Raw genomic sequence first — 19,911 nt, 5'->3', positions numbered from 1 at the left:
AGAGAGAGAGAGAGAGAGAGAGAGAGAGAGAGAGAGAGAGAGAGAGAGAAAGAGAGAGAGTTTTATGTAGCGAGGTAAATTAAGGTATCTCCTGAATTCTCACTCTCATTTCCTAGTTCATAGGGTTTGACTTCTGTTCCAGAGTTCCCTCCTTATTTCTATTGTAACTCCTGAAATGAATACGTAACATTGTAACCATACAGAAAATAAGGACCAGCACAGCTTGCTGAATTATCCCATAAGCTACGATTTCGGAGAGAAGAGCTGTGTTCTTTTCGTGCTCGTTTTGCTTTGCAGCAGGAAGAAAATCTTGGCTTCTCTTGTTCTACCTTTAGTTTGCTGTCATTCTCAAGTTCTGATTATTAAGAAAACAATCAGAAGCCTTCCTTGTGAGAAGGAAATGGGTTCTCAGAGCCCTTCTAATTGCTAGTGAATTTTTAGTTCATTAAGAATTAAGCCCCTGCCACCCAGAACACAATGTAAAATAAAAACCATTTCTGTAAATAGATCTGCAGTGAGAGGAGGAGCTTGAAAAGCCCCATTCTTCCCCAGCCAAAGTCAACAACAGGCACGTCTCCTTCCTGCTCATCCCTATCACCATTCAGGAAGATACGGGCCTAGGTCCAATACCACAAAGCCCTACATGAGTGCTTGTGCCAAGCACTGGGGTTTGGAAAGTACTCTTAGATCTCTCTATTCTGATAGGAAATGGTATCCAAAGGGAAGTAACCCAGGGCCTCTCTCCCAGAAGCACAAGCTCTAGTTCTGTGCCTCCTAGAAAGGCTGTTGATTCATCCCTACCATATACATCGACCATGGTTTAAATTTGAGCCACACCCCCCGCGACCCTCATGATACCCCAGTTCATGCCTTGAATGCTTGTTTCCTGGATGCTGGTACTATTTTTGGAAGTTGTAAGACTTTGGAGAGGTAGGACCTAGTAGAAGGAAGTAACTGGAGATATATAGCTTAGGGGATATAGCTTCTATTGTCCCACTAGTTTATTCTCATCCTCGCTTTCCTATTTACTGTGAGACTGGATCTTCTGGTAAATGCTCCTCTTAGCAGGATATTCTGCCTACGTGAATGGGGCCAAACAACAATGGGCTTGAAACCCTCTAAGATGATGAACAAGCATTGTCCCCTTATAGCTGTTCTTTCAGGTATTTTTGATAGCAATACAAGACTCAACCTGTCAGCCATCTTTCCAGACCTTCTCTGGTGCACACTGGCAACAGCGGCCACACAGCTACTAAGTTGAGCTTCTCAGTTCAGAAGCTACATCATCTGTGTCAACTAATGGCCCAGGAGACACAGGCTGCTTGCTTTCACTGTCTCTATTGCCTTTCTATACATCTCTGGTTTCATGGATAAATTATCTAAGAGGTAGCAGTAAGTTGTAAGAAGGCCACACACAACCAGTCTCTGCCAGGCCTACCCATGACAGAAGTTTGAAGGCACCACGTTAGATTGCATAAGAAAGTGACATTTCACGGACACTGTAATTCTCCCTTCAGAAACAAGGATTTATTAAGCCTGTGTTTGGTGGAAAAGCAGCAGAAAAATAATTTCTTATTACAGCCAAACTTACTGACAGAACTAAGTCTTTAGTTCTAAGTTCTTTGGCAGAATGAGCAAGTATGTCAAGGCAATGACATATGAGTGCTATCCTGATATATATGAAATCCTTAAAAGAAAGTTCTTCCGGAAAATTACAACAAAACCAGGGCTAAGAGCATGTTCCCCCTAAAAGTAGGTAATATAGCAATCATAAATCAAAGTACCTACCAAGCCCTCTAACCTATAGCCCATTACATAAGATATTAGTGCTATCTAATCTCCTAAGACACTCAAACACAATAAAATGATTTTGTAGTAAATCCCAGGTCATAATGCAATCTCTTTGCTAGGCAGGCTCAAAGGCGAGGGCCATGCAGAGCAGACTGGGATATACAAGAGGGTAGTTTCTTCCTGTTTTCTTAGCTGGGTAATTCACTTTCCCTAGCACACTCTCTTGCATCTAAAAGCATAGGTTAATGTAGTAGATGCTTCACAGAAGCGTTTGGGGGGTCAAGGGCAGTGGATACCTTTGAGGAGCCATGGCTACTGCCAGGCTCATGAGGGCCATTCCTGTGGAAGACACGAGAGAGTTCTTAGGGACAATGCCAGGCTCCAAAGTCAGATACTTATCAGCATGGTATGAGCAATGACATTACAGACTTTGGATTTTTCCCTATGCATGGCTTTAAGCATTATGAAAGAGGTGGCTTCATCCCACCTCTCAATTCATGACACTTTAAGGCGGCCACCAGGAATTAGCCATCTTCACACACTGTAAACGAAACAAAGCCATCTGAGGTCTTAGGAGAGCCCTGTGATGGCATAAGAAGTAGATGTCTGATTTATTTATTTTGTCTGTTGGTTTGTATATTAAGATAGCATCTCTCTACATAGCCCTGGCTAGCCTGAAACTCACAGAGATCTGTCTACCTTTGCTGGTATTAAAGGCATTTGGCACCAAGTCTGGCTAGATTTTCTTTTATTCAGTAAGGTTAATGGGGCAGATTTCTACCAGGAAAATGGCCTGCATATTTTAATTTGGTTAGAAAATAGCAGAAGAATGTAAGATGTCACTGCATGAAGTCTTATGGCCAGCAACTAGCCCTGGAAGAGCTCAGGAGCAGCTGCAGCTGAAATGTTTGCAAGTGTGAACAGTTGGTATTGTGAAGGTCCACCGGGTGGAGGTAAGACCAGAAGGAAGTGTCCCACACATTCCTCTCTGTGCAGTAATGGAGTTTGGATTCTTCTATAGTAGTGTCATGAAACAGACTGTCCTGGAATGATGGAAATGCCCTCTGTGTTGCCCAGGCAATTCCTGCCAGCCACAAGTATTTAGTGAGACCTGAACTACAGCTGGTATGGCTGTGGACTCAAATTTCAATTTTATTTTGTTTATTTAGTTACTTGTCATGTGTGGTCAATAGCTACTGCACTGGATTGTGTGATTTTTTAGACCTCTTTAAAGTGAAGGTTTGACCAGAACAGGCCCAAGATAACTGACTTCTGCTTAGAAGAGATCAACAGACCCCAAGAGACTCACAGTGATTTGGAAACCCCAGCAGCCCTCTATTAAAAAGCCAAAGGGCAGAAACTGCTCCACAGGAAGAAGTCAGGTAGATAATCATTCTCACAGCACCTTCTGGAAAATTCCTACTCAAACTGCAGAGAGTATGAGGCATTTGGATGCCTCCTGGGCTATTTACTCTGAACTTGCAGAGCACCTGGCTCCCACCACCTCTGTGTGCTCACCTGGTCTCAGCTGTGTGGGCTCATGTACAGCGATTCCATAAGGACTATCTTGTCCTTCTACCTGATTCCTTATGACCTCCTAGCAGTCAGGCTGCTCCCTCACTGACATACTTTATGCCTTCCGCTGGAAAAGACCTTGCTAACTGATTTCATCTCATATGAACACCTCTATGCAGCTACTGCCTCTGACTTTAGAACTGTTAGAGTCAGGGGCCGTGTGTCCTGTATGAACTGTCATCAGCTGTACAGCTTTACAGCCTACTTACTATATCTAGAAAGTATATGTCTGGGTTAAATGAAAGATTACCAAATAATAATGTAACCTGCTTCATTGAGCTTTTGAAGAAACCCTACAAAGGAGTAATATTATTACTTTGAAGAAGCCATAATTGGATGGGGAGATAACTCAGGGGTAGAGAGTACTTACAAAGAACCCTAAATTGCATTCCCAGTACACACATGTGTGACAAACACCTGTAACTTCAAGTACCCCTACGGCAGTCCCAGGTGATCTAATACTCTCTCTTGGCCTTCTTGAGCACCAGATATACATGTGCTACAAATACATATATGCAGAAAACACTCATATAGATGAAATAAAAATAAAATTTTTTGAATGCCTCAAAGTGTATTCACAGAGAACCACATAGCATAAGGCCTTTATCATGTAGGTAGGTCAGGATTAGTGTGCCACTATCTCTAGGCCTTGAGTTCATAGCCAAACTCCTACTCACTCAACCATGATACCTCCTTCTGTGGTGGTTCAATGTGCTTCAGTTCATACCTCACCTTTTATTTACTCTTCAAAGTGTTCTAAGTAAGGAGAACTGATACTATCATCATCCCCATTTTGTAGTCAAGCAAGCTAAGTGGGGAAAGTCAACACCAAAGTTCCACGATCGGGGTCTGTTCCAGGTCCTCAGCTCTGGCATTTTGCTTTTTAACTCACTATAATCGTGAATTTTTCTAAATGTGTATTTTTCTCAGAGGAGTTCAGATCAACCCTGAGCAATTTACAGAAGGTGCATTTCTCTTGAAACATTGAGAATGGTCAAGCTGGGTGTGTAGATCCTACTAGTGTGCTATTCGATACTCTCTTAAGTTTAGGGTTTGTGTTCTGAGGAACAGTAGCCCTAGGTACTTCAAGCTACACTCGGGGCTGCCTCAGTGCTACAGGATATTGTAGCTACTGCAGAGATTTCCAGAGACAGGCTGCTGCGGGTCACCAGTGCTCTGAGATGCCCTCCAAAGCTTTGCCTGGCACCTGCCTCCTTTTTTTTTTTTTTGCCTCTGGGATTCATATATATATATATATGGAGAGGCATTTAAAAAACAGTATTTGCAAAGGGACATGTCTCCTCCACTGTTAGGGTACCTCAGAGTCTCACATCCAATCTGTCTGCAGCATAGGAGAGAAGTAACTGTTTCTAGAAGTCACTTCTATCTCCAGTGGCACCTGGACACATTGCAAGTCTCTCCTACGACTTCACACACTTTCATACTCCTGCAGTTAAGGGGAGTATTTCCTGAGAGGCTCTAGAACCTGCCCCAAATCCCAGCTACAAAGAGGTAAACATGACCAGAGCTCTTAAAATATTATCCCAATATTTTCTCTTGCATTGAAAGGACTAAAATTATCATTCCTCATTCTCATTTGCTCTCTTGATGGTTACACATGTTACCTGATGTCTATTGATTCTCATTTGCTCTCTTGATGGCTATACACATTACCTGACATCTATTGTGCACTTCCCACAGTTTTGAGTACTCTGTATCTGTTAAAAGATTTGATACTTAGTACCTGCATCATACAGAAAAGTAATAGAAGCACAGAAGTTAAGTCATATGACCAAGGCCACATGGCTGACTGCTGGAGTCTCAGATGTGTACCGATGCAGCCAACCCCATATGTATACTCTTATTCACCATTTATTTCTTTGTTTTGTTTTGTTCCTCCTGTTGTAAAGACGTAGTGTCCATCATAGGGTTGTGGCAGGAAATAGTGTAAGAAAGCATGTGCTGACCAAGAAAAGGCTAAGGACAAAGCTCATGATTTCTTCAATGCTTTAGAATCCCCCTTCTACACAGATCCTCAGTGGGAGCCCTCAAAGCAGAGGTACTCACTCTTGCTTCCACCATAAACACTGCACTGGCTAGTGGCTTCTGGGTAACCTCTCAGCTCCAAAAACACAACAAGAAACTATAAGGCTATGTCCTGAATACTAAGTACAATGCTTGCCTAACATGCTGGGTTCCATTCTTACACAGACACACAGACACACACACACACACACACACACACATACACACACCCCTGGCATTCTGGACATTTGTAACTGAAGTACATCATTTACAACAATGGAGATTTTGAAATCCAAGGTCTGCTCTATTCTCACCATTAATCAAATGGACAGTAACATTGATGAGAAAGATCAGAGTCTTCCAGAAAAAAACAGCAGTGCACAGTATTCCCTGCAGGAGCACTAGAACATCCCAGAAAGAACCTGTATAGCTTTAGCCCCTTTCTGTTTCATCTTCTCCAGTTCAGAAGTCTGAACAAATGTAAAGTATGTAATTAATGGAGAAACATAGATAACTATGAACTGTGTCTTGATGTTACTAATGTAAGCGAAGTTTACACGTTAAACAGAGCATTGCTGGTTCCTCCAAGGGCACACAGTGACCACCAGAGAACAGGCTTTCAGTTGCCCTCCCTACCACATACAGTAGTGACATAGTTTTGCTTCTGGACACAGTCTAGTTGTTTCATGAAATGTGTGTGTCCTAGATGTGATGACATATGATGCAAACCATCACCTGAGGCTTAGCCACAGACTTTGAAAAAGACTTACCTGCCAAAGAGAATAAGGCAGAGAGATGTGTCAAAATAGAAACGAGGTAAACACCTGTAGCATGATCCAATAGTGTCAAATCCCACTGATCATATAGGGATTTGCTTTTGGAGTGGTTTCTGATATAAACCGTAGACACTACATGTCTAGCTGTGCCGAATCAGCAAAAGACATCCATAAGGAATAAACAAGGGTGGGGCTGTTTCATTGAGCCCAGTTATATTCTATTTGGCAAATGTTAATGACATTTCAAAAACCAGTGATCAACCAGATATGCAAAACAAATATGCAAGTGAAATTATCTAGCAACGAAGGCTGCTGGGGAAACCCTGAACTAGAAATGTGTTCCCATCACCATTTGTCTTTCTACACTCCAGTCTCTGGCAGTTTCTAAGATCCCTACACTGCTACCATTTTCTCTCTTTAGGAGAGATGAGCAAATGTTGGTAGAATGAAGAAGTGAACTTGCAAGTAGAATTTGAATTGTGTTTATCCTTTGACCTTCATTCAATTGGGCCATTCAATGGGGCCTCAAAGCATGTTAGTGGGTGTAATACATTAGGTATGATGCCCTCTGGAGACTGAGGGCCTAGAGTTAGATTATGCCTGGTGAATTAGTTGGTCAGATAGGTGGGAGGACTCTCTAGATTTTATCATATACTTCACAAACACCGGAGACTAAGAGTGTGGCTGAAAGATTGCAGGAACCTGGTAACTAGGAGCAAGAGTAAACTGGATTTAAATCTGTGACTGTATTCAAGAGACAAGACTTACCTGAGCTGAGAACTACAGTCTGGGACAAGAGGATGTGAAATGATAAAAATGACACAGGCAAGAGGAAATAATCCCTTTTGCTAAAGAAACCAACAAAATAGACTTAATGACAGTATTCAGAAACTTAGGAGTCAGGGAGACAGACGTCTTTACTCCAGCAGGTCCAGCCCACCTTATAGCCACTCCTTCCCCCAGGAGCTCACCTTTGCCCTGTCAACTTCCCAAACAACCAAATCCTCTGATCCTTTGCAGTGGCTTCTATCCATGACCGTCCATGTCACTAGAGCCTCCTGAGGTGACCTGAATTTTTAAGGACAGGCCCTAAATAAATACTTCCAAGTGAGACAGAGCTTTGCAGTAATTAAGATCTGTTTTGCTGAAGAATCACATCTTCCTTGTGTAACTATTTCTCAGCACAGTAAGATAGTGATAAAGGGAAGGCAGAAAGCACAGACAGGGCAGAGGCATCTGGTGCCACTTCTGATAAGCCAAATAAGCCCTGTTCTCTGGAGCTGTTCTGAACTCTTCAAATATGTGAGTTCACTTGCTCTGCTCAGAAACCTCTACACACATTTGCTACCTCCCTCACGCACCAAGGAGAGAGTACAACCTACATAGTAGCTTGTACTAAAACAACTGTGTATATGTTATACAATTAGAAAGTCGACACACATACTCCAACATAGGACAGGTCCAGGAAAGGCATGAGAAGACCTCACATTTACACCTCACACTGATCCTTGGCACAGAGGCCACCTGTAACTATAGGAAACATGAACACATGTGACAGTGGGATAAAGGCTGAGTAGATGGCTCAGTGGCTAAAAAGTCTGCTACACAATCAAAAGACATGAGTTCAGATTCTTAGCACGCAACTCAAAGCTGGGTGTTGTATCTGACGTCCGGGTGTTGGGAAAGTGGAGACAGGCAGATGTCTCCTGGCCAGCAAGCCTATCTAAAACAGAGCTCCAGCTCAGTGAGAATCCTGACTCAGGAACTAGAGTGGAGGATGCTAGCAGAAGAAGCCTGACCTTTGCACTCACATGCACAGGCATGCAGACCAGCGCGCACGTTCACATACAGATAATGTAAAGACTGAGGAAGGAGGGAAGGAGGAACAAGGGAAGCTGACAAGGGGATGAATACCAGTAAAGTCAAATACACGAAAGTATGAAATGTCACAAGGGAAACCATTGTTCCCTAACTAAAAATGTTTTTAAAACAGTGTTAAAAATCATTTAGAAATGATTAAGATGGTGAAGTTTATGTAATAAGAGATTTAACATAATAATAAATGGGAAGCTGTCTGTATACCTTGTATTTGTGAAAAAAATGAATTGCAGGCTGGTTGTACATGAGTAGAAGCAAAAAAAAATCATAAAAAAGAAAATCTAATCTGAACAGCATTGACATGAAAAATTGTGCCTTAAAATGTAGTAGAGTATTAAAAGGTAAATCATAGCCTAGAAGAATGCATAGCTGGCCTATATGATTGGTAAATGATTAGTGTTTAAAATATATAAACTTCTACAAAGCAAAACAAAAATTCAATAGATATCCTGTAAAATGATCAAAATATCTGAAGAAGGGTTTACAGCAAACTCAGCCAACAGACATGGGGGCTCAGGCTCATTGTGCATCAATGCAAAAAACCAGTTACTCCAATTCCTCTGTGCCCTGTGTTTCACGGAAGGAAATGAAATCACGTAACACCAAGTGTTGGTAAGTATAAAGTAAAGAGGAAACTTGGAAACAGATGGAGGGGTACACACTAGGGTGTTAGCTTCCGAGGCACTGGGCCACGCTCAATACGGATCAGGTGTACATTGTTCAACGTGCTTGTTCACAGTGTTTCAGATTTTGGAGGTTTTCAAATGACAGCATATTTCAGTAGACCTAAAAGATAGCATTTAGAGCCAGAAAATAGAGGAAATGAAATGCTCTACAATCCAAAATACTGGGGCAGCATGTTAGCTCGAGTTCTGGAGTGTTTCTGATTTGGGCTGTTTGGACTGTTCAACATGCATCCTTAAACATACATATGCCTCTCCTTACCAGAAATTCTATATCTGAAAAGAGTCTGTGAAGAAACTATAATATGTAAGTATGAAGAGACATACTCAAGGGTGCTGGGAGGCCATTTTCTGTAGTACTAACTGGTAAAGCACATACATGGCTGTATTTCAGGGAGACAAAGTGTGAACCACCCTGTCTCCATCATGGGAATGTGAAATTCTGTCTTCCCAAAATGGAAGCCAAGGATTTACCTGCCTGCATATTTATTATCACATTATCTATTTATTGCATTATTTATTTGCTCATAATTATGATAAATATTTGTATGAAATGAATCAACAATGTCATATTTATAAAATATTTTGTGTAACACTGCACATTTGTGTTTTCTAGGCAAAGCTCCCACTAGATTTTTAGGCCTGCCATGTCCTCTGGCTTTCTACAATTCTTTCAGACAGTTCTGCCAGTTCACATATCAGAATTCTTAGTGACATCAGCTAACACTTCCAATTTTCATACCCTGCTGTTTAAAAAAATACAAAAAACAGAAACAAAAATATGACTGCCTCTCATAATCAGGGACAACAGCATACAGCAACTGTCCAAGGACACAGAAACTACAAAGGCTGATTTCCTGTGCTTATCTTAAAAGGAAGCAGAGGGCAGCACACAGCGGAGGTGGCTGGGCTGAAGCTGCAGAATCAGCAGTTCTCTCTGTTAGGCTCTGTCAGCATCACTACACCACAGAGGGGCGGGATGCTCGCAAACCTGCCCCCAGAAGAGCATGGGGCTCCTCCAGGAGCCAACAAAACCAAAGTCCAACCCTCAAACACGCATGTTGAAGGACACCTGGCACTCTTGCTGAGACACAGGCTACCAAAGCAGCTAACAGGAAAAAGCTATCACAGATGAGCTGGGGTTTAAGAAGGGGTTGATCTGGCTGAGTGTTTGGGTACTTACTTTCTGTGGTCTATTTATGGGTGAAATGACACTACTAAAAAGTAAAGTGTCTTACATACAGTTCAAACCAAGGCACTGTGTGCTATGTAAAGATTGCCTTAGATATATACTTAGGTAGTAAGTCCAATTCAGCCACAGGTAATTCCTTCTTTTATTTTCAGTGTTAGAGTTAGAACTGGTCAATTTGTATATTATGGACAAGTAACTCAGTCAGAGCTATACTCCAGTCCCCTATCCAATGGTCTTAAACCACTGACTTTTCTTGAAATGAAGCAGGCAGGGAGTATGACCTAGATCGACAGAGGAGCCTAAATTAACCAAGTCTCTTAAGCTAAATGCTGAATCGATCAGCTAATACTGTCCAAGGACTCAAACAACTTCACCTTGCAGACTTACTAGAGCAACAGAAAGGAAGGATCAAAGTCACAGGACCAACCAGAGAGCAGGCAGGAGCTAGACCTAGACCGCCACATCTGTAGCAAGCATGTATGTTGGTACTCAGATGGTTCCCCTAACAAGTGGAACAGGGTGAGAGGAGCTGTACAGTCCCTGTTCCCTGCCATTGGATCTCCTTCCCCCTACTTGGACTGCCTGGACGGGCCTCGTGGAAGAAGATGTGCCTAGATCTGCTGGGACTAGATGCCCCAGGGTGGGGTGGTACCCAAGGGAGGCTCACCTTCAATAGGGGGGAGGGTATTTAGAAGGGTGGGACTGGGAAGAAGGGAGGGAGGCGGGCTATGATGGGGATGTAAAGTGAATTTTTAAAAAGCTCTAGATTCTCCTTTAAGAGACGAGAAAATTGGGGCTCAAGTAGGTTGAGCAGTGATCAAAAGAGACCATTGTTTCTTCAAGGTCACTCAACTGGTTATGAAAGAACTGGTGCATAGCTGGCCTTCTGCCTGCTAACTCTGTCTCAGTACATCAAATCACTGACCTTCTAGTGGAGAAAGTATGACTTCAGCATGTGCTATCCACCGAGTCCCTAGGAAGTCCTGCCTTTCCCACCCTCCCTAGAGTATTGTATTTGTGGTGATGAACTAACCCACATCATTGCAGTGTCCGTGAATGCTGAGTGGTTTCTAAGTAAGCACAAGCAGACAGCACTCTGAGAAGCCTTTAAGTAAACGCTTCATGGAAGTAAGGAGAAAAACGTTAGCCCAGCACAAATAAAGAAGAGAGAAAGCCCTTACTGTTTGTCGTTCTTGAAGTGAGCACTGTTTGGTCTGCCATGAGAAGTGGTCTCAGTACTCACCATGGAACCAGGGAGCAATGGTGTCTGAGTTTTTCTGGTAACCTGCACGGAACGGCAGCTGTTCCTCTTTGAACCATCGGATGGTGTCCTTGCGGGCAGAGCTGGTCTCGGTCCTTATCACTCCCTGATTCCTGTCATGGGTAAGATGATTCCCAAGTTAGGGATGACTAATTTGAAATAATGTCCTCCATTCTGCTATACTCACAGATCAGTGCCTTGCTCAGCCACCAGCAGAGAAGCTTCCACCTACAGCAGAAAGGAACTAATTCAGAGACCCACAGGCAGACATTCTGCAGAGTGAGAGACCTGGGAAAGAACACTCAGCCATAAATGGGATGTCTTTATTAAACCCTTTCCTCAGGGCTCAGGAATCTACATGGAAGAAGAGGCAGAAAGAGTGTAAGAACCAGAAGGCATGGATGGCATCAAGAAAACAGTGTCTTCTAGATATGACAGGACTGTTACACACTCAAGAGACTGTGACTGCAAGCACGGGCCTACACAGGTCCAAGTCAGATGGGATCCAGCCCTGAGACTGGGAGTGGATGTGAACTCCCATCTCTAACCCCAAGGATATCTCCAACTTAAAACCGCTTACAAAGGAAGAAAAAAATCAATCTTCTTACTGAGTGTACAAACTACACTTAAAGGAGGCCCCATGCCCCTACACACAACGAACTCAATGGTGTGCTCAGAGATTGTATTTTGTATCATGATGTTTTGTTTGGGTTTTGGGCTTTTTTTGTTAAATCACACTGGTCTTTTGATTCTATAATACGACTTGAATTTTGTATTTTAAAGTTTTTATTTGTCTGTGGATGGAGATGTGGGGAGGATCTGGGAGGAGATGAGGGTGAAGTGTGATTAGAATATATTATAGGAATTTTCAATGAAAGTGTGATCAGAATATATTCTAGGAATTTTAATAAAAATTAAGCTTATGACTTATGATAATTTATGGTAATCTGATTATAAATGTGTTGTTTTATAATCTGTTCTATAACTGTAAATCTGTCCTAAAGGAGAATTAAATTTTTATCTGTAATTTAAGGAAATAAAGAAATAATGATCCATTATATGTATATATACATAGCCTCACACACATGCATATGGATATGTATGTGTATATGTGTATGTATACATATGTATGCATGTACAAACTAGTCTGCATCAGTTCAACCAATGGAGGAATGGAAATATTCAAAGAAACAAATTGTAACTAAACTAAACAAATACAGACATTCTTTGTCATTAGTCTCCAAACAATAGTATGTGATTATTTATTTATTTATTTATTTATTTATTGGCACTTACATTTCATTAGTCATTATAAGTGATTTAGATTAAAGTGCAGGGAGACTATGAATGCATTACAGGAAAATACTACACCATTTTACACAAGGGGCTTGGCATCCTTCACATTTTGATCTCTTCAAGGGTTCTTGGGAATTGCCTTTACATATACTGAGGGACAACTTTATAGTGAGGGACAGGGAGAGGGGAGAAGGAAGAGGGGGTGTGGAGGGAAAATGGAGAAGAGAAAGGAGGCTATGGTGGGGAAAGAGAATTATATGTATTTCCATTTCCAAGATTTAATCACAAGGCAGTTAATGGTAGGTTGCCACCATTGTGTAGCTCCCAAGATCAGAGAGAGGAAAACACATTCAACTGGACCAATCATAGCAATAGCCACTGCTGAGTTAGAGTCCAATTCATTATCCTATGGGTTAGAAGATCCACTAACTTCAAATTAACATTTGGGGAAAAGAAGCTTCAGAAGTTGAAGCTGTTTTCCTGGAGAGTGTGGACGTGCAGGAAAAGTCAAGCACAGCAGTGAGCTGCCTCCCCGACTCCTTCAGTACTTGCTTTTCCTCACATTCTCCGTTTCTGCTCACCTCCCTCACTTGCTTCTTCTTTCACACTTTGAAGAGGTTTCTTTCTACTAAAAGATGCTCTAGGAACAAGAAGGTAAAGGGAATGTGTCTGCAGACTGGAGAGGGAAAATTAGCAACAGCACCATTTTGAAATCTACTCAGCATCAGAAGGGTGTCCTGGCACGGATGGATTCTACTACAGAAGGTGGTACAGAGATGAATAAATATTCACCCACATCCAGCTCGACAAGCCACTGGGTGAGCAAAATCTAACACAAAGAGATTGAATGAGCTACTGAAATTTTCCATGATACAAATTAACGTGGCTCTTTGTGCTTCTGCTGGCAACATAGATGTGTGTGTCCTGAGTTCTATGTGACATAACAGCTCTGCAAACATGTGCGTGCATGTGTGCATGCATACACACATATGCAAATATGGCTATGTACTATCATTTACGGCATGCAGAGGATTTGAGAGAAAATATTTGAGAGTCAGTATTACAATATTTGACTTTCCCGGAAGCTGACCTTGCATACACATTAGATTACATGACAAATTCTCATGCTAGTTTCCACATTAGCTTCCTTTCTACACATAATCCTCAGAGACAGAGTAAAACTCCACATACATGGGACAGGCTAGTGTCTGGTTTTCCCTGGGTTGGCTCCTGGCTGACATCTGTCATAACTGTCCAGAGTCCCAGGCCCAGCCCTGTCCACTGTGATACATAGAGAGCTCTTCTCCACTGCCCTACACTGTAAAAGAACAACTGAGTACAGCTGACAAGAACTGTCTTCTACTCTTTAAAAGTCCACCTTCACAGCCATCCATCAGATATAGTGTGTATTATAGGAAAGACATCAGGTGAACCATATCCCATGCGAGGGGCTAGGAAACAAGAAAAGGCCGCCTGTGAAGCTCTGTAGCCAGAGTTACACTGGGCAAGGCCACATTCAGGAGTCCATTTGTGACCTGTTACAAGGCTCAGGAGGTGTGAATTTCTTGACTTTTTATTTTTTAGCTGTAAGAGGGAAAAAAATAAAACTTATTTTTTCCAAACTGTGCATAGGGTCATTTAGCGTTGGTCACCATGACTCAATCTGGGACCTTCAGTGGAGAAAGTAGAAATGGTCATAGTCCATAGGGAAATAATTCACTCTTGTGGTTCCTCTGAGGTCATAAGCCTCCGTTAGAAAAAAATGACTTAAACCATTAAAATAAAAACCACAGAGATTTTGTTCCTTTGTTTCATTTTTCCAAACTCTTAACAGGGCTGTATTTTTAGGTTTTATTTCAAGAGACGATGCTAAATCCAGTGTGGATCATGTGATCGATAATTAATCTTAAACATTTATTTTAAATATCGGAGTCTTAGGGCTGAAGATGTAGTTTGGTGACTGAGTGCTTGCCTAACATGTGAAAGGCCCTTGGTTTGATCCCTACAACAAGCAAACAAATAAATATTAGACTATTAATAATATTCTATAAAAGGCAGTACTTATAAAAAAGAATTTGATAGTCAGTAAACATGAAGGATGCTGTTTTCATATACATATACATATACATATACATATACATATACATATACATATACATATCACTTTTTTATCTTCCAGCACGATGAAGGTAAAGGTACCTTCATCACTAAATAGAGACTTTGTTTCAAAATAGAGCCTTTCAAAATTCTGAAAATACCATCTTGACTCTGTGTCTTAGAAAGAGAACTGCCCTCAAACCTTGACTCCAGCAATAAAAAGTAGTCCTGGGATGTGAAGAGTTCGCTTGTCCCCCAGGATCCTAATGTTACTTTTGGCCACTAGAGGCAATGTTGATCATCAAATGCCCTTCGCCCTTCCTGTTCCCCCTTCCACTGGGTGGAGGTGGGGAACAGCAAATTACCGCTACATCTTCACCCTGTGGTTGGGTTCTAACTTTAGCCACTGTGGATATCTTACAGGAAAGAAAGGAAATCAAGGAAGCTGTGTAAGAGGCGAGCCTGCGCTGACCTAAGCAGTGAGCCAACATTACCACCCATCTGCATCCATGCCCTAAGACACATAGTTTTGGTCAGCCCATCCCAGAGCTTATGATGAAAGCAGTCTATGCGGCTTCTTACCCTAAAGACTTTGGAGGGTTTCCTAGCGGCTGTAGGAACTGGGGCTTCGGAGGCAGAGGAGGTCTTCTGGGCTTCTGTGGACCAGTCAGTGCGCTCTGCAGCCCATCCCCACTCTTTCCCCGTTGAGAGAGCCTCTTGTAATCTTCCCGTGCTTGTTTAGCTAAGGAGCGTCTCTTCTCATCAGCTGCCTTAGATTTTCGCACTACAGAGATAACAATGTCTGAGTTAGTCGTCAAACTTGTCAAAGGTCACATTCAGAGCCCACAGAGACAGCAGACCCAGCCCTGCACCATAGTGCTCTGGGAAGGCTCCAGGTTGAGTTGGGTTTGTGCTCATCATTCCCAGTACCTGCTATCACATTTTAAGGCCCCTCCTGCACTCGCTCCAGAATTCCTATCTGCATTTAGGAACTAGGGACTTTCTGAGAGGGAGAGGAAAGAAAGACAAAGGAGAAGGAGGTGGTGGGGAAAATGTTTAGCAAGATTAAGTTACTGCACTTGGCAAAGCTAAGCTCTGAGGCCTAGTCAGAGAGACAGGGAATACCAGAAGCCAGTATTATATCCCTGATACAATCATGATCAGGACACAGTGCATCTCAAGTCACTAGCAAAGACTAGGAAGGACTTCTCAGTAGCAAGTGAGCTAGGGACAGACCTCTGAGGCTGGTCAAAGGTCACATCCAAAGGCTACCATAGGCTAATCTGAATGTGAATTGGCCAAAGAGACAGAACATAAAGGGATTTTTACCCATAAACGTGTTGTGGAGAATTTCAGAACACCTTAGTAAACATAAACACATCCCAATCTGCCTTTTCTCATTAATTTCTTTCTAAAATAGATGGGGTTATGTTTAGCCGTATAGTGTTAAAGACTATTACAGGATGCAACAACCCATTTTCATGGAGGGTTTTTGTTTAGTTTTTACAATCCAAACATTATGGGCTAAATCATGTCATGCTTGACTTTGAAAACATATTCAAAATATTTCATCAAACTGGAATTTCAGTGCTTGTAGCATAAGAAGGCCACAACTTGGGTCTTGCAAATATTTTCGTGTCATCAAACGTTTTGGCATTTGTTGTAAAGGATTTTAGACGTTTCAGGACTTTGAGCATCTAGAAAATCTTGCTACTTGGGTTTTGCCTCTCTACAAGTCTCAGGGAGCTGTCAGTCAGTCCAGTGAGTCTTCTCTGTTGATGGCAGGTGAAGACTCTAATCTATTCTCATACCTGGATTGGCCATCCTCTGTCCATCCTGTTCTTTCTGGTTTAGCCCTATCAGTACAAGGTCAAAGGAGGATCAGTGTTGGGTCAGAGGCAGAGATCCATGAAAACGATACAAATATATTCCACCTGTCAGTACTGTGTGCTCTGTGTTACAAAGTCATGTATGTGGTGGGCAGAGGGTACTCTACAAGGAGAACTGAGATATATCAGTTTTTTAAAAAGAAACTGTTTAAAGGTTTATGCACTATTGAGAACTTGGAGGGGGAAGCAAAACAGAATCACAAGAAGTAAAATTCAAATAAACAATTTAAAATCAAACTTCTCAAAAAAAATCAAGGTTCACATGCTAATAACTTTCCTGCTCTCTTCCTTCATATTTTAGAACTTTTAAATAGTGATTTTTATACAATTTATCATGTTTCTTCTCCAAGAAAGAGACACCTTTTAAAAACCACTAAACATTCTTCAACAGATATTTTTCATAGCTATATATAATTCCACCATTCAGAAACACTAATTTAATGGTGCAAAGATTAAATTAAGCCTTCCTGCTATTCAAGCATCTGAGTAATTAGCATTTACAGACAACATTTGAGCGACAGCTCAATGGAAAGATACTTCTTGAGGGTGCACTTTGGGTGCCCCCTGGATGGATGCTTTCGCACTAGAAGGTCCAGTTGAGCCCCTGCATGGTGCTGCTGAGATCCTGGGTACTCACAAGATGCTTGCCATTCTGAGTCTTCTTTCCAGCTCTTGTATATCTGCTTGGTTTTCTCATCCTCCCTCTGTTTCATTTCCTCATTATCTTTTTTCTTTGTGAGTTCTTTGGTCTGTTTGAAAATAAAAATAAAGATGGGAAACGGAGAAAGAACGTGACGGGTTCTCCAAGAGGATAGGTGGCATCCTGGCTTCTGTTTAACTGTCTCCTCCCATTGGGAGGTACTTGTTGAAGCAAGAACTTCAGGTACCTCAGTGTGGGGCTCCAGACTCTGTTCCTGATCTTCTCACAGACTGCTCTCCCAAAGTACAGCTAGAGCGAACATTACATAGAGTAATAGCGAACACCCGTGTTTTCAAAATGCCAAGCACAACATCTAGCAATATGACCTTACTAAACATCCTTTCCCCCAACATGGCAGTCATATATACCAAGTATCCTTCTCTGGAATAAACATGCCAAGTCATGGGACCAGCATAAACACTGATCTGCTGTAGCTGACAGGCTACAGGGCAGTCTCAGCTGGGGCCTAAATGTTCTCCAACTTTCTATACAAACAGGGAATTTGATATATGATTTGAGGTGTCTCAAAAGGGCATGAGGCTCTTTTGTTTTCTTCTTAAAACACACACACACACAACTATCACCTTTGACAAGGGGAAATACACTACAGAGTGAGTACAAGTTTGACACAAGCAATTTTGCAAGACCGTGTCTCAGAACTAAAAGATCATGGATTCAGCTCAGGAACATAGAACAGCTTTGTGAAACATTATTACTGGGTTGCCTAGCATGAGCAAAGCTTCAAGTTCAATGTCCTGTGCCACAGCAGGAGAAGAAGGAACAGGGAGGGGAGGGGAAAGAGAGGGAAAGGAAGAAAAGGAAGAGGAAGAGGAGGAAGAAAGGAAGAAGAGGTAAAAGAAGAGGAAGAAGACAACCATAGAGACCAAAAGCATGACAGTGATGACTTTCCAGCTACAAAGATGGGCTCAGTGTGTAAAGTGCTTGTCTGTGACCCCAGAGCTGGCACAGAGGAAACAGGTGGATCCTCAGGGCTTGCTGGCGAGCCAGTTTAACTGAAAACAATATATTCCAGGTTAAGTGAGATCAAGTCTCAGAAAGTGCACAAAACCCCAGAGGAAGGCATCTATGCCAACCTCTGTCTGCTCATGTGCTAGCAAGTACATCCTTTCCCAGGTAGAGATAGCATATCTCCCCCCAACACCCTACACACAAATGTACATGACTTCCTTGCCACCAAAGTATTTTACCACAACATAACATAAATCTTGATGGGAACCTTAGTTTGGATTACTGTAGAGAACAATAAACCAGCAGTAAGGTAGTAACCCCCATAACTGTGCTAAACTCAATTTCCACACATCTTACATTTTTTACTTTTTTAAAACATAGTTTCTTGCCTAGAGCCAAGCATCTATCATTTGCAGCACAGTGGTTTTTAAAACTCAAAGAAAGCTTTTGGTGGTTGAAAGGACTGCTAAACTTTGTTATCCTTTACAGAAGGTATTACAAGCTCGCAGCACACAAATGTACTGCTCTCGATTTTCAAACTTGAACAGAAGGAAAAGAAAAAGGAAAAACACAACAAAAACAAAAAATAAACAAAACCCAACTACCAAGAAAAAAAACCCACACACTTAAGAAAGGAACTCTGCTCATTTGGTACACCCTTTGCTGAGCAGATGTGAACAAATTAGCTATGAGGGAAACATTCTCTCCAAGTCTAGACTGAAGAAACAGAGAGGTCACTGGGGTGCTTACAGGAGCACTTGGCATCTGAAAGGCGGATGTCCCAACAACCCACCCCAGCACAGTAACCACTCACAAGTTCTATCCTTGGGATGATTAACCCAACTTCAGGTAGAGCCACTGAAAAGCCCCAAACCTGTTATTTACTGCTTATCTAACTTTGGACTAGGGAGTGTGCTGACAACTTCTCCATCTGGTGAGCCTCCCTTTTCCTGAATGGAATATCTTAGCCGAGGAACCAGCTATGCAACACACATGCATTTGTATCTGTTGAATCTCTCTCCCTCTTGGCCCTTGTCTCTGCCTCTCTTTGTGTGTGCTCGTGTGTAGACATTCCTCTATGTTGGAGAGAGAGGGCATGTAGAGGCTAGTTTTCAACACCAAATGTCTTCCTCAATCATATTTCCACCTACCTTTAGAGACAAGTTCTTTCACTGAGCCCGGAGATCTTTGATCAGCTAGATCCTACTGGCTAGCGAGCCTGCCTCTGCCTGCCTAGTTCTAGGAGTAGAGGCACACACTCCATTTTTATCTAGTGATCAGAATTCAGATCCTGCTGCTTGCCCAGCAATCAGTTTACCAACCAAGCTATTTCCCCAGGCCCTGTTTTCTTTTTAAATAACATCAAAACATAGTTACAACATCACATCAGGACTCTTACCCACTCTGTCGTTCAGGATGTATAAGAAGGAAAATGTCTTGTACTTTAATTTGTGTGTGTGCATGTGTGCAGATGTGTGCAGATGCCCTTGTTGGACAGAAGAGGGTGTTGAATTCCCTGGAGTCTGGGGAAGCTGTGAGCTGCATGATGTCGGTGGGAATAAAACTCAGGTTCTCTTCAAGAGCATAGCGTTCTCTTCCTGGCTGAGCCATCACTCCAGCCAACTCTCCTAGCACACTCTGCATAGGTTGTTGTTGTTATTGTTGTTGTTGTTTACTAAGAAGTTTAAAACCATAATCCACTGAAGGACAAAACATTAAGAAAATAACACAGAGAGTACCTGGCTGATAGGTGATAATCAGATGTTGGAGAGTGCTATA

At 42.0% G+C, this 19,911-nt stretch overlaps 1 protein-coding gene across 1 annotated transcript in view; it reads right to left on the bottom strand.

Moving 5' to 3' along the window:
* Nucleotides 1–19,911, bottom strand: part of Sh2d4a (SH2 domain containing 4A) — a 61,989-nt gene that overhangs the window by 3,425 nt on the left and 38,653 nt on the right. The window contains exons 5-7 of the mRNA XM_028789053.1: nucleotides 17,101–17,212; nucleotides 15,157–15,358; nucleotides 11,164–11,294 (exon numbers count right to left, since the gene is read on the bottom strand). Coding sequence (XP_028644886.1) covers nucleotides 11,164–11,294; nucleotides 15,157–15,358; nucleotides 17,101–17,212 — 445 coding nt within the window. The remainder of the gene's footprint in view (nucleotides 1–11,163; nucleotides 11,295–15,156; nucleotides 15,359–17,100; nucleotides 17,213–19,911) is intronic.

The sequence above is a fragment of the Grammomys surdaster genome, unplaced genomic scaffold (assembly GCF_004785775.1).
Source record: "Grammomys surdaster isolate TR1022 unplaced genomic scaffold, NIH_TR_1.0 125780, whole genome shotgun sequence".
NCBI lineage: Eukaryota > Metazoa > Chordata > Mammalia > Rodentia > Muridae > Grammomys > Grammomys surdaster.
This window is presented reverse-complemented; position numbering and strand designations above follow the sequence as displayed.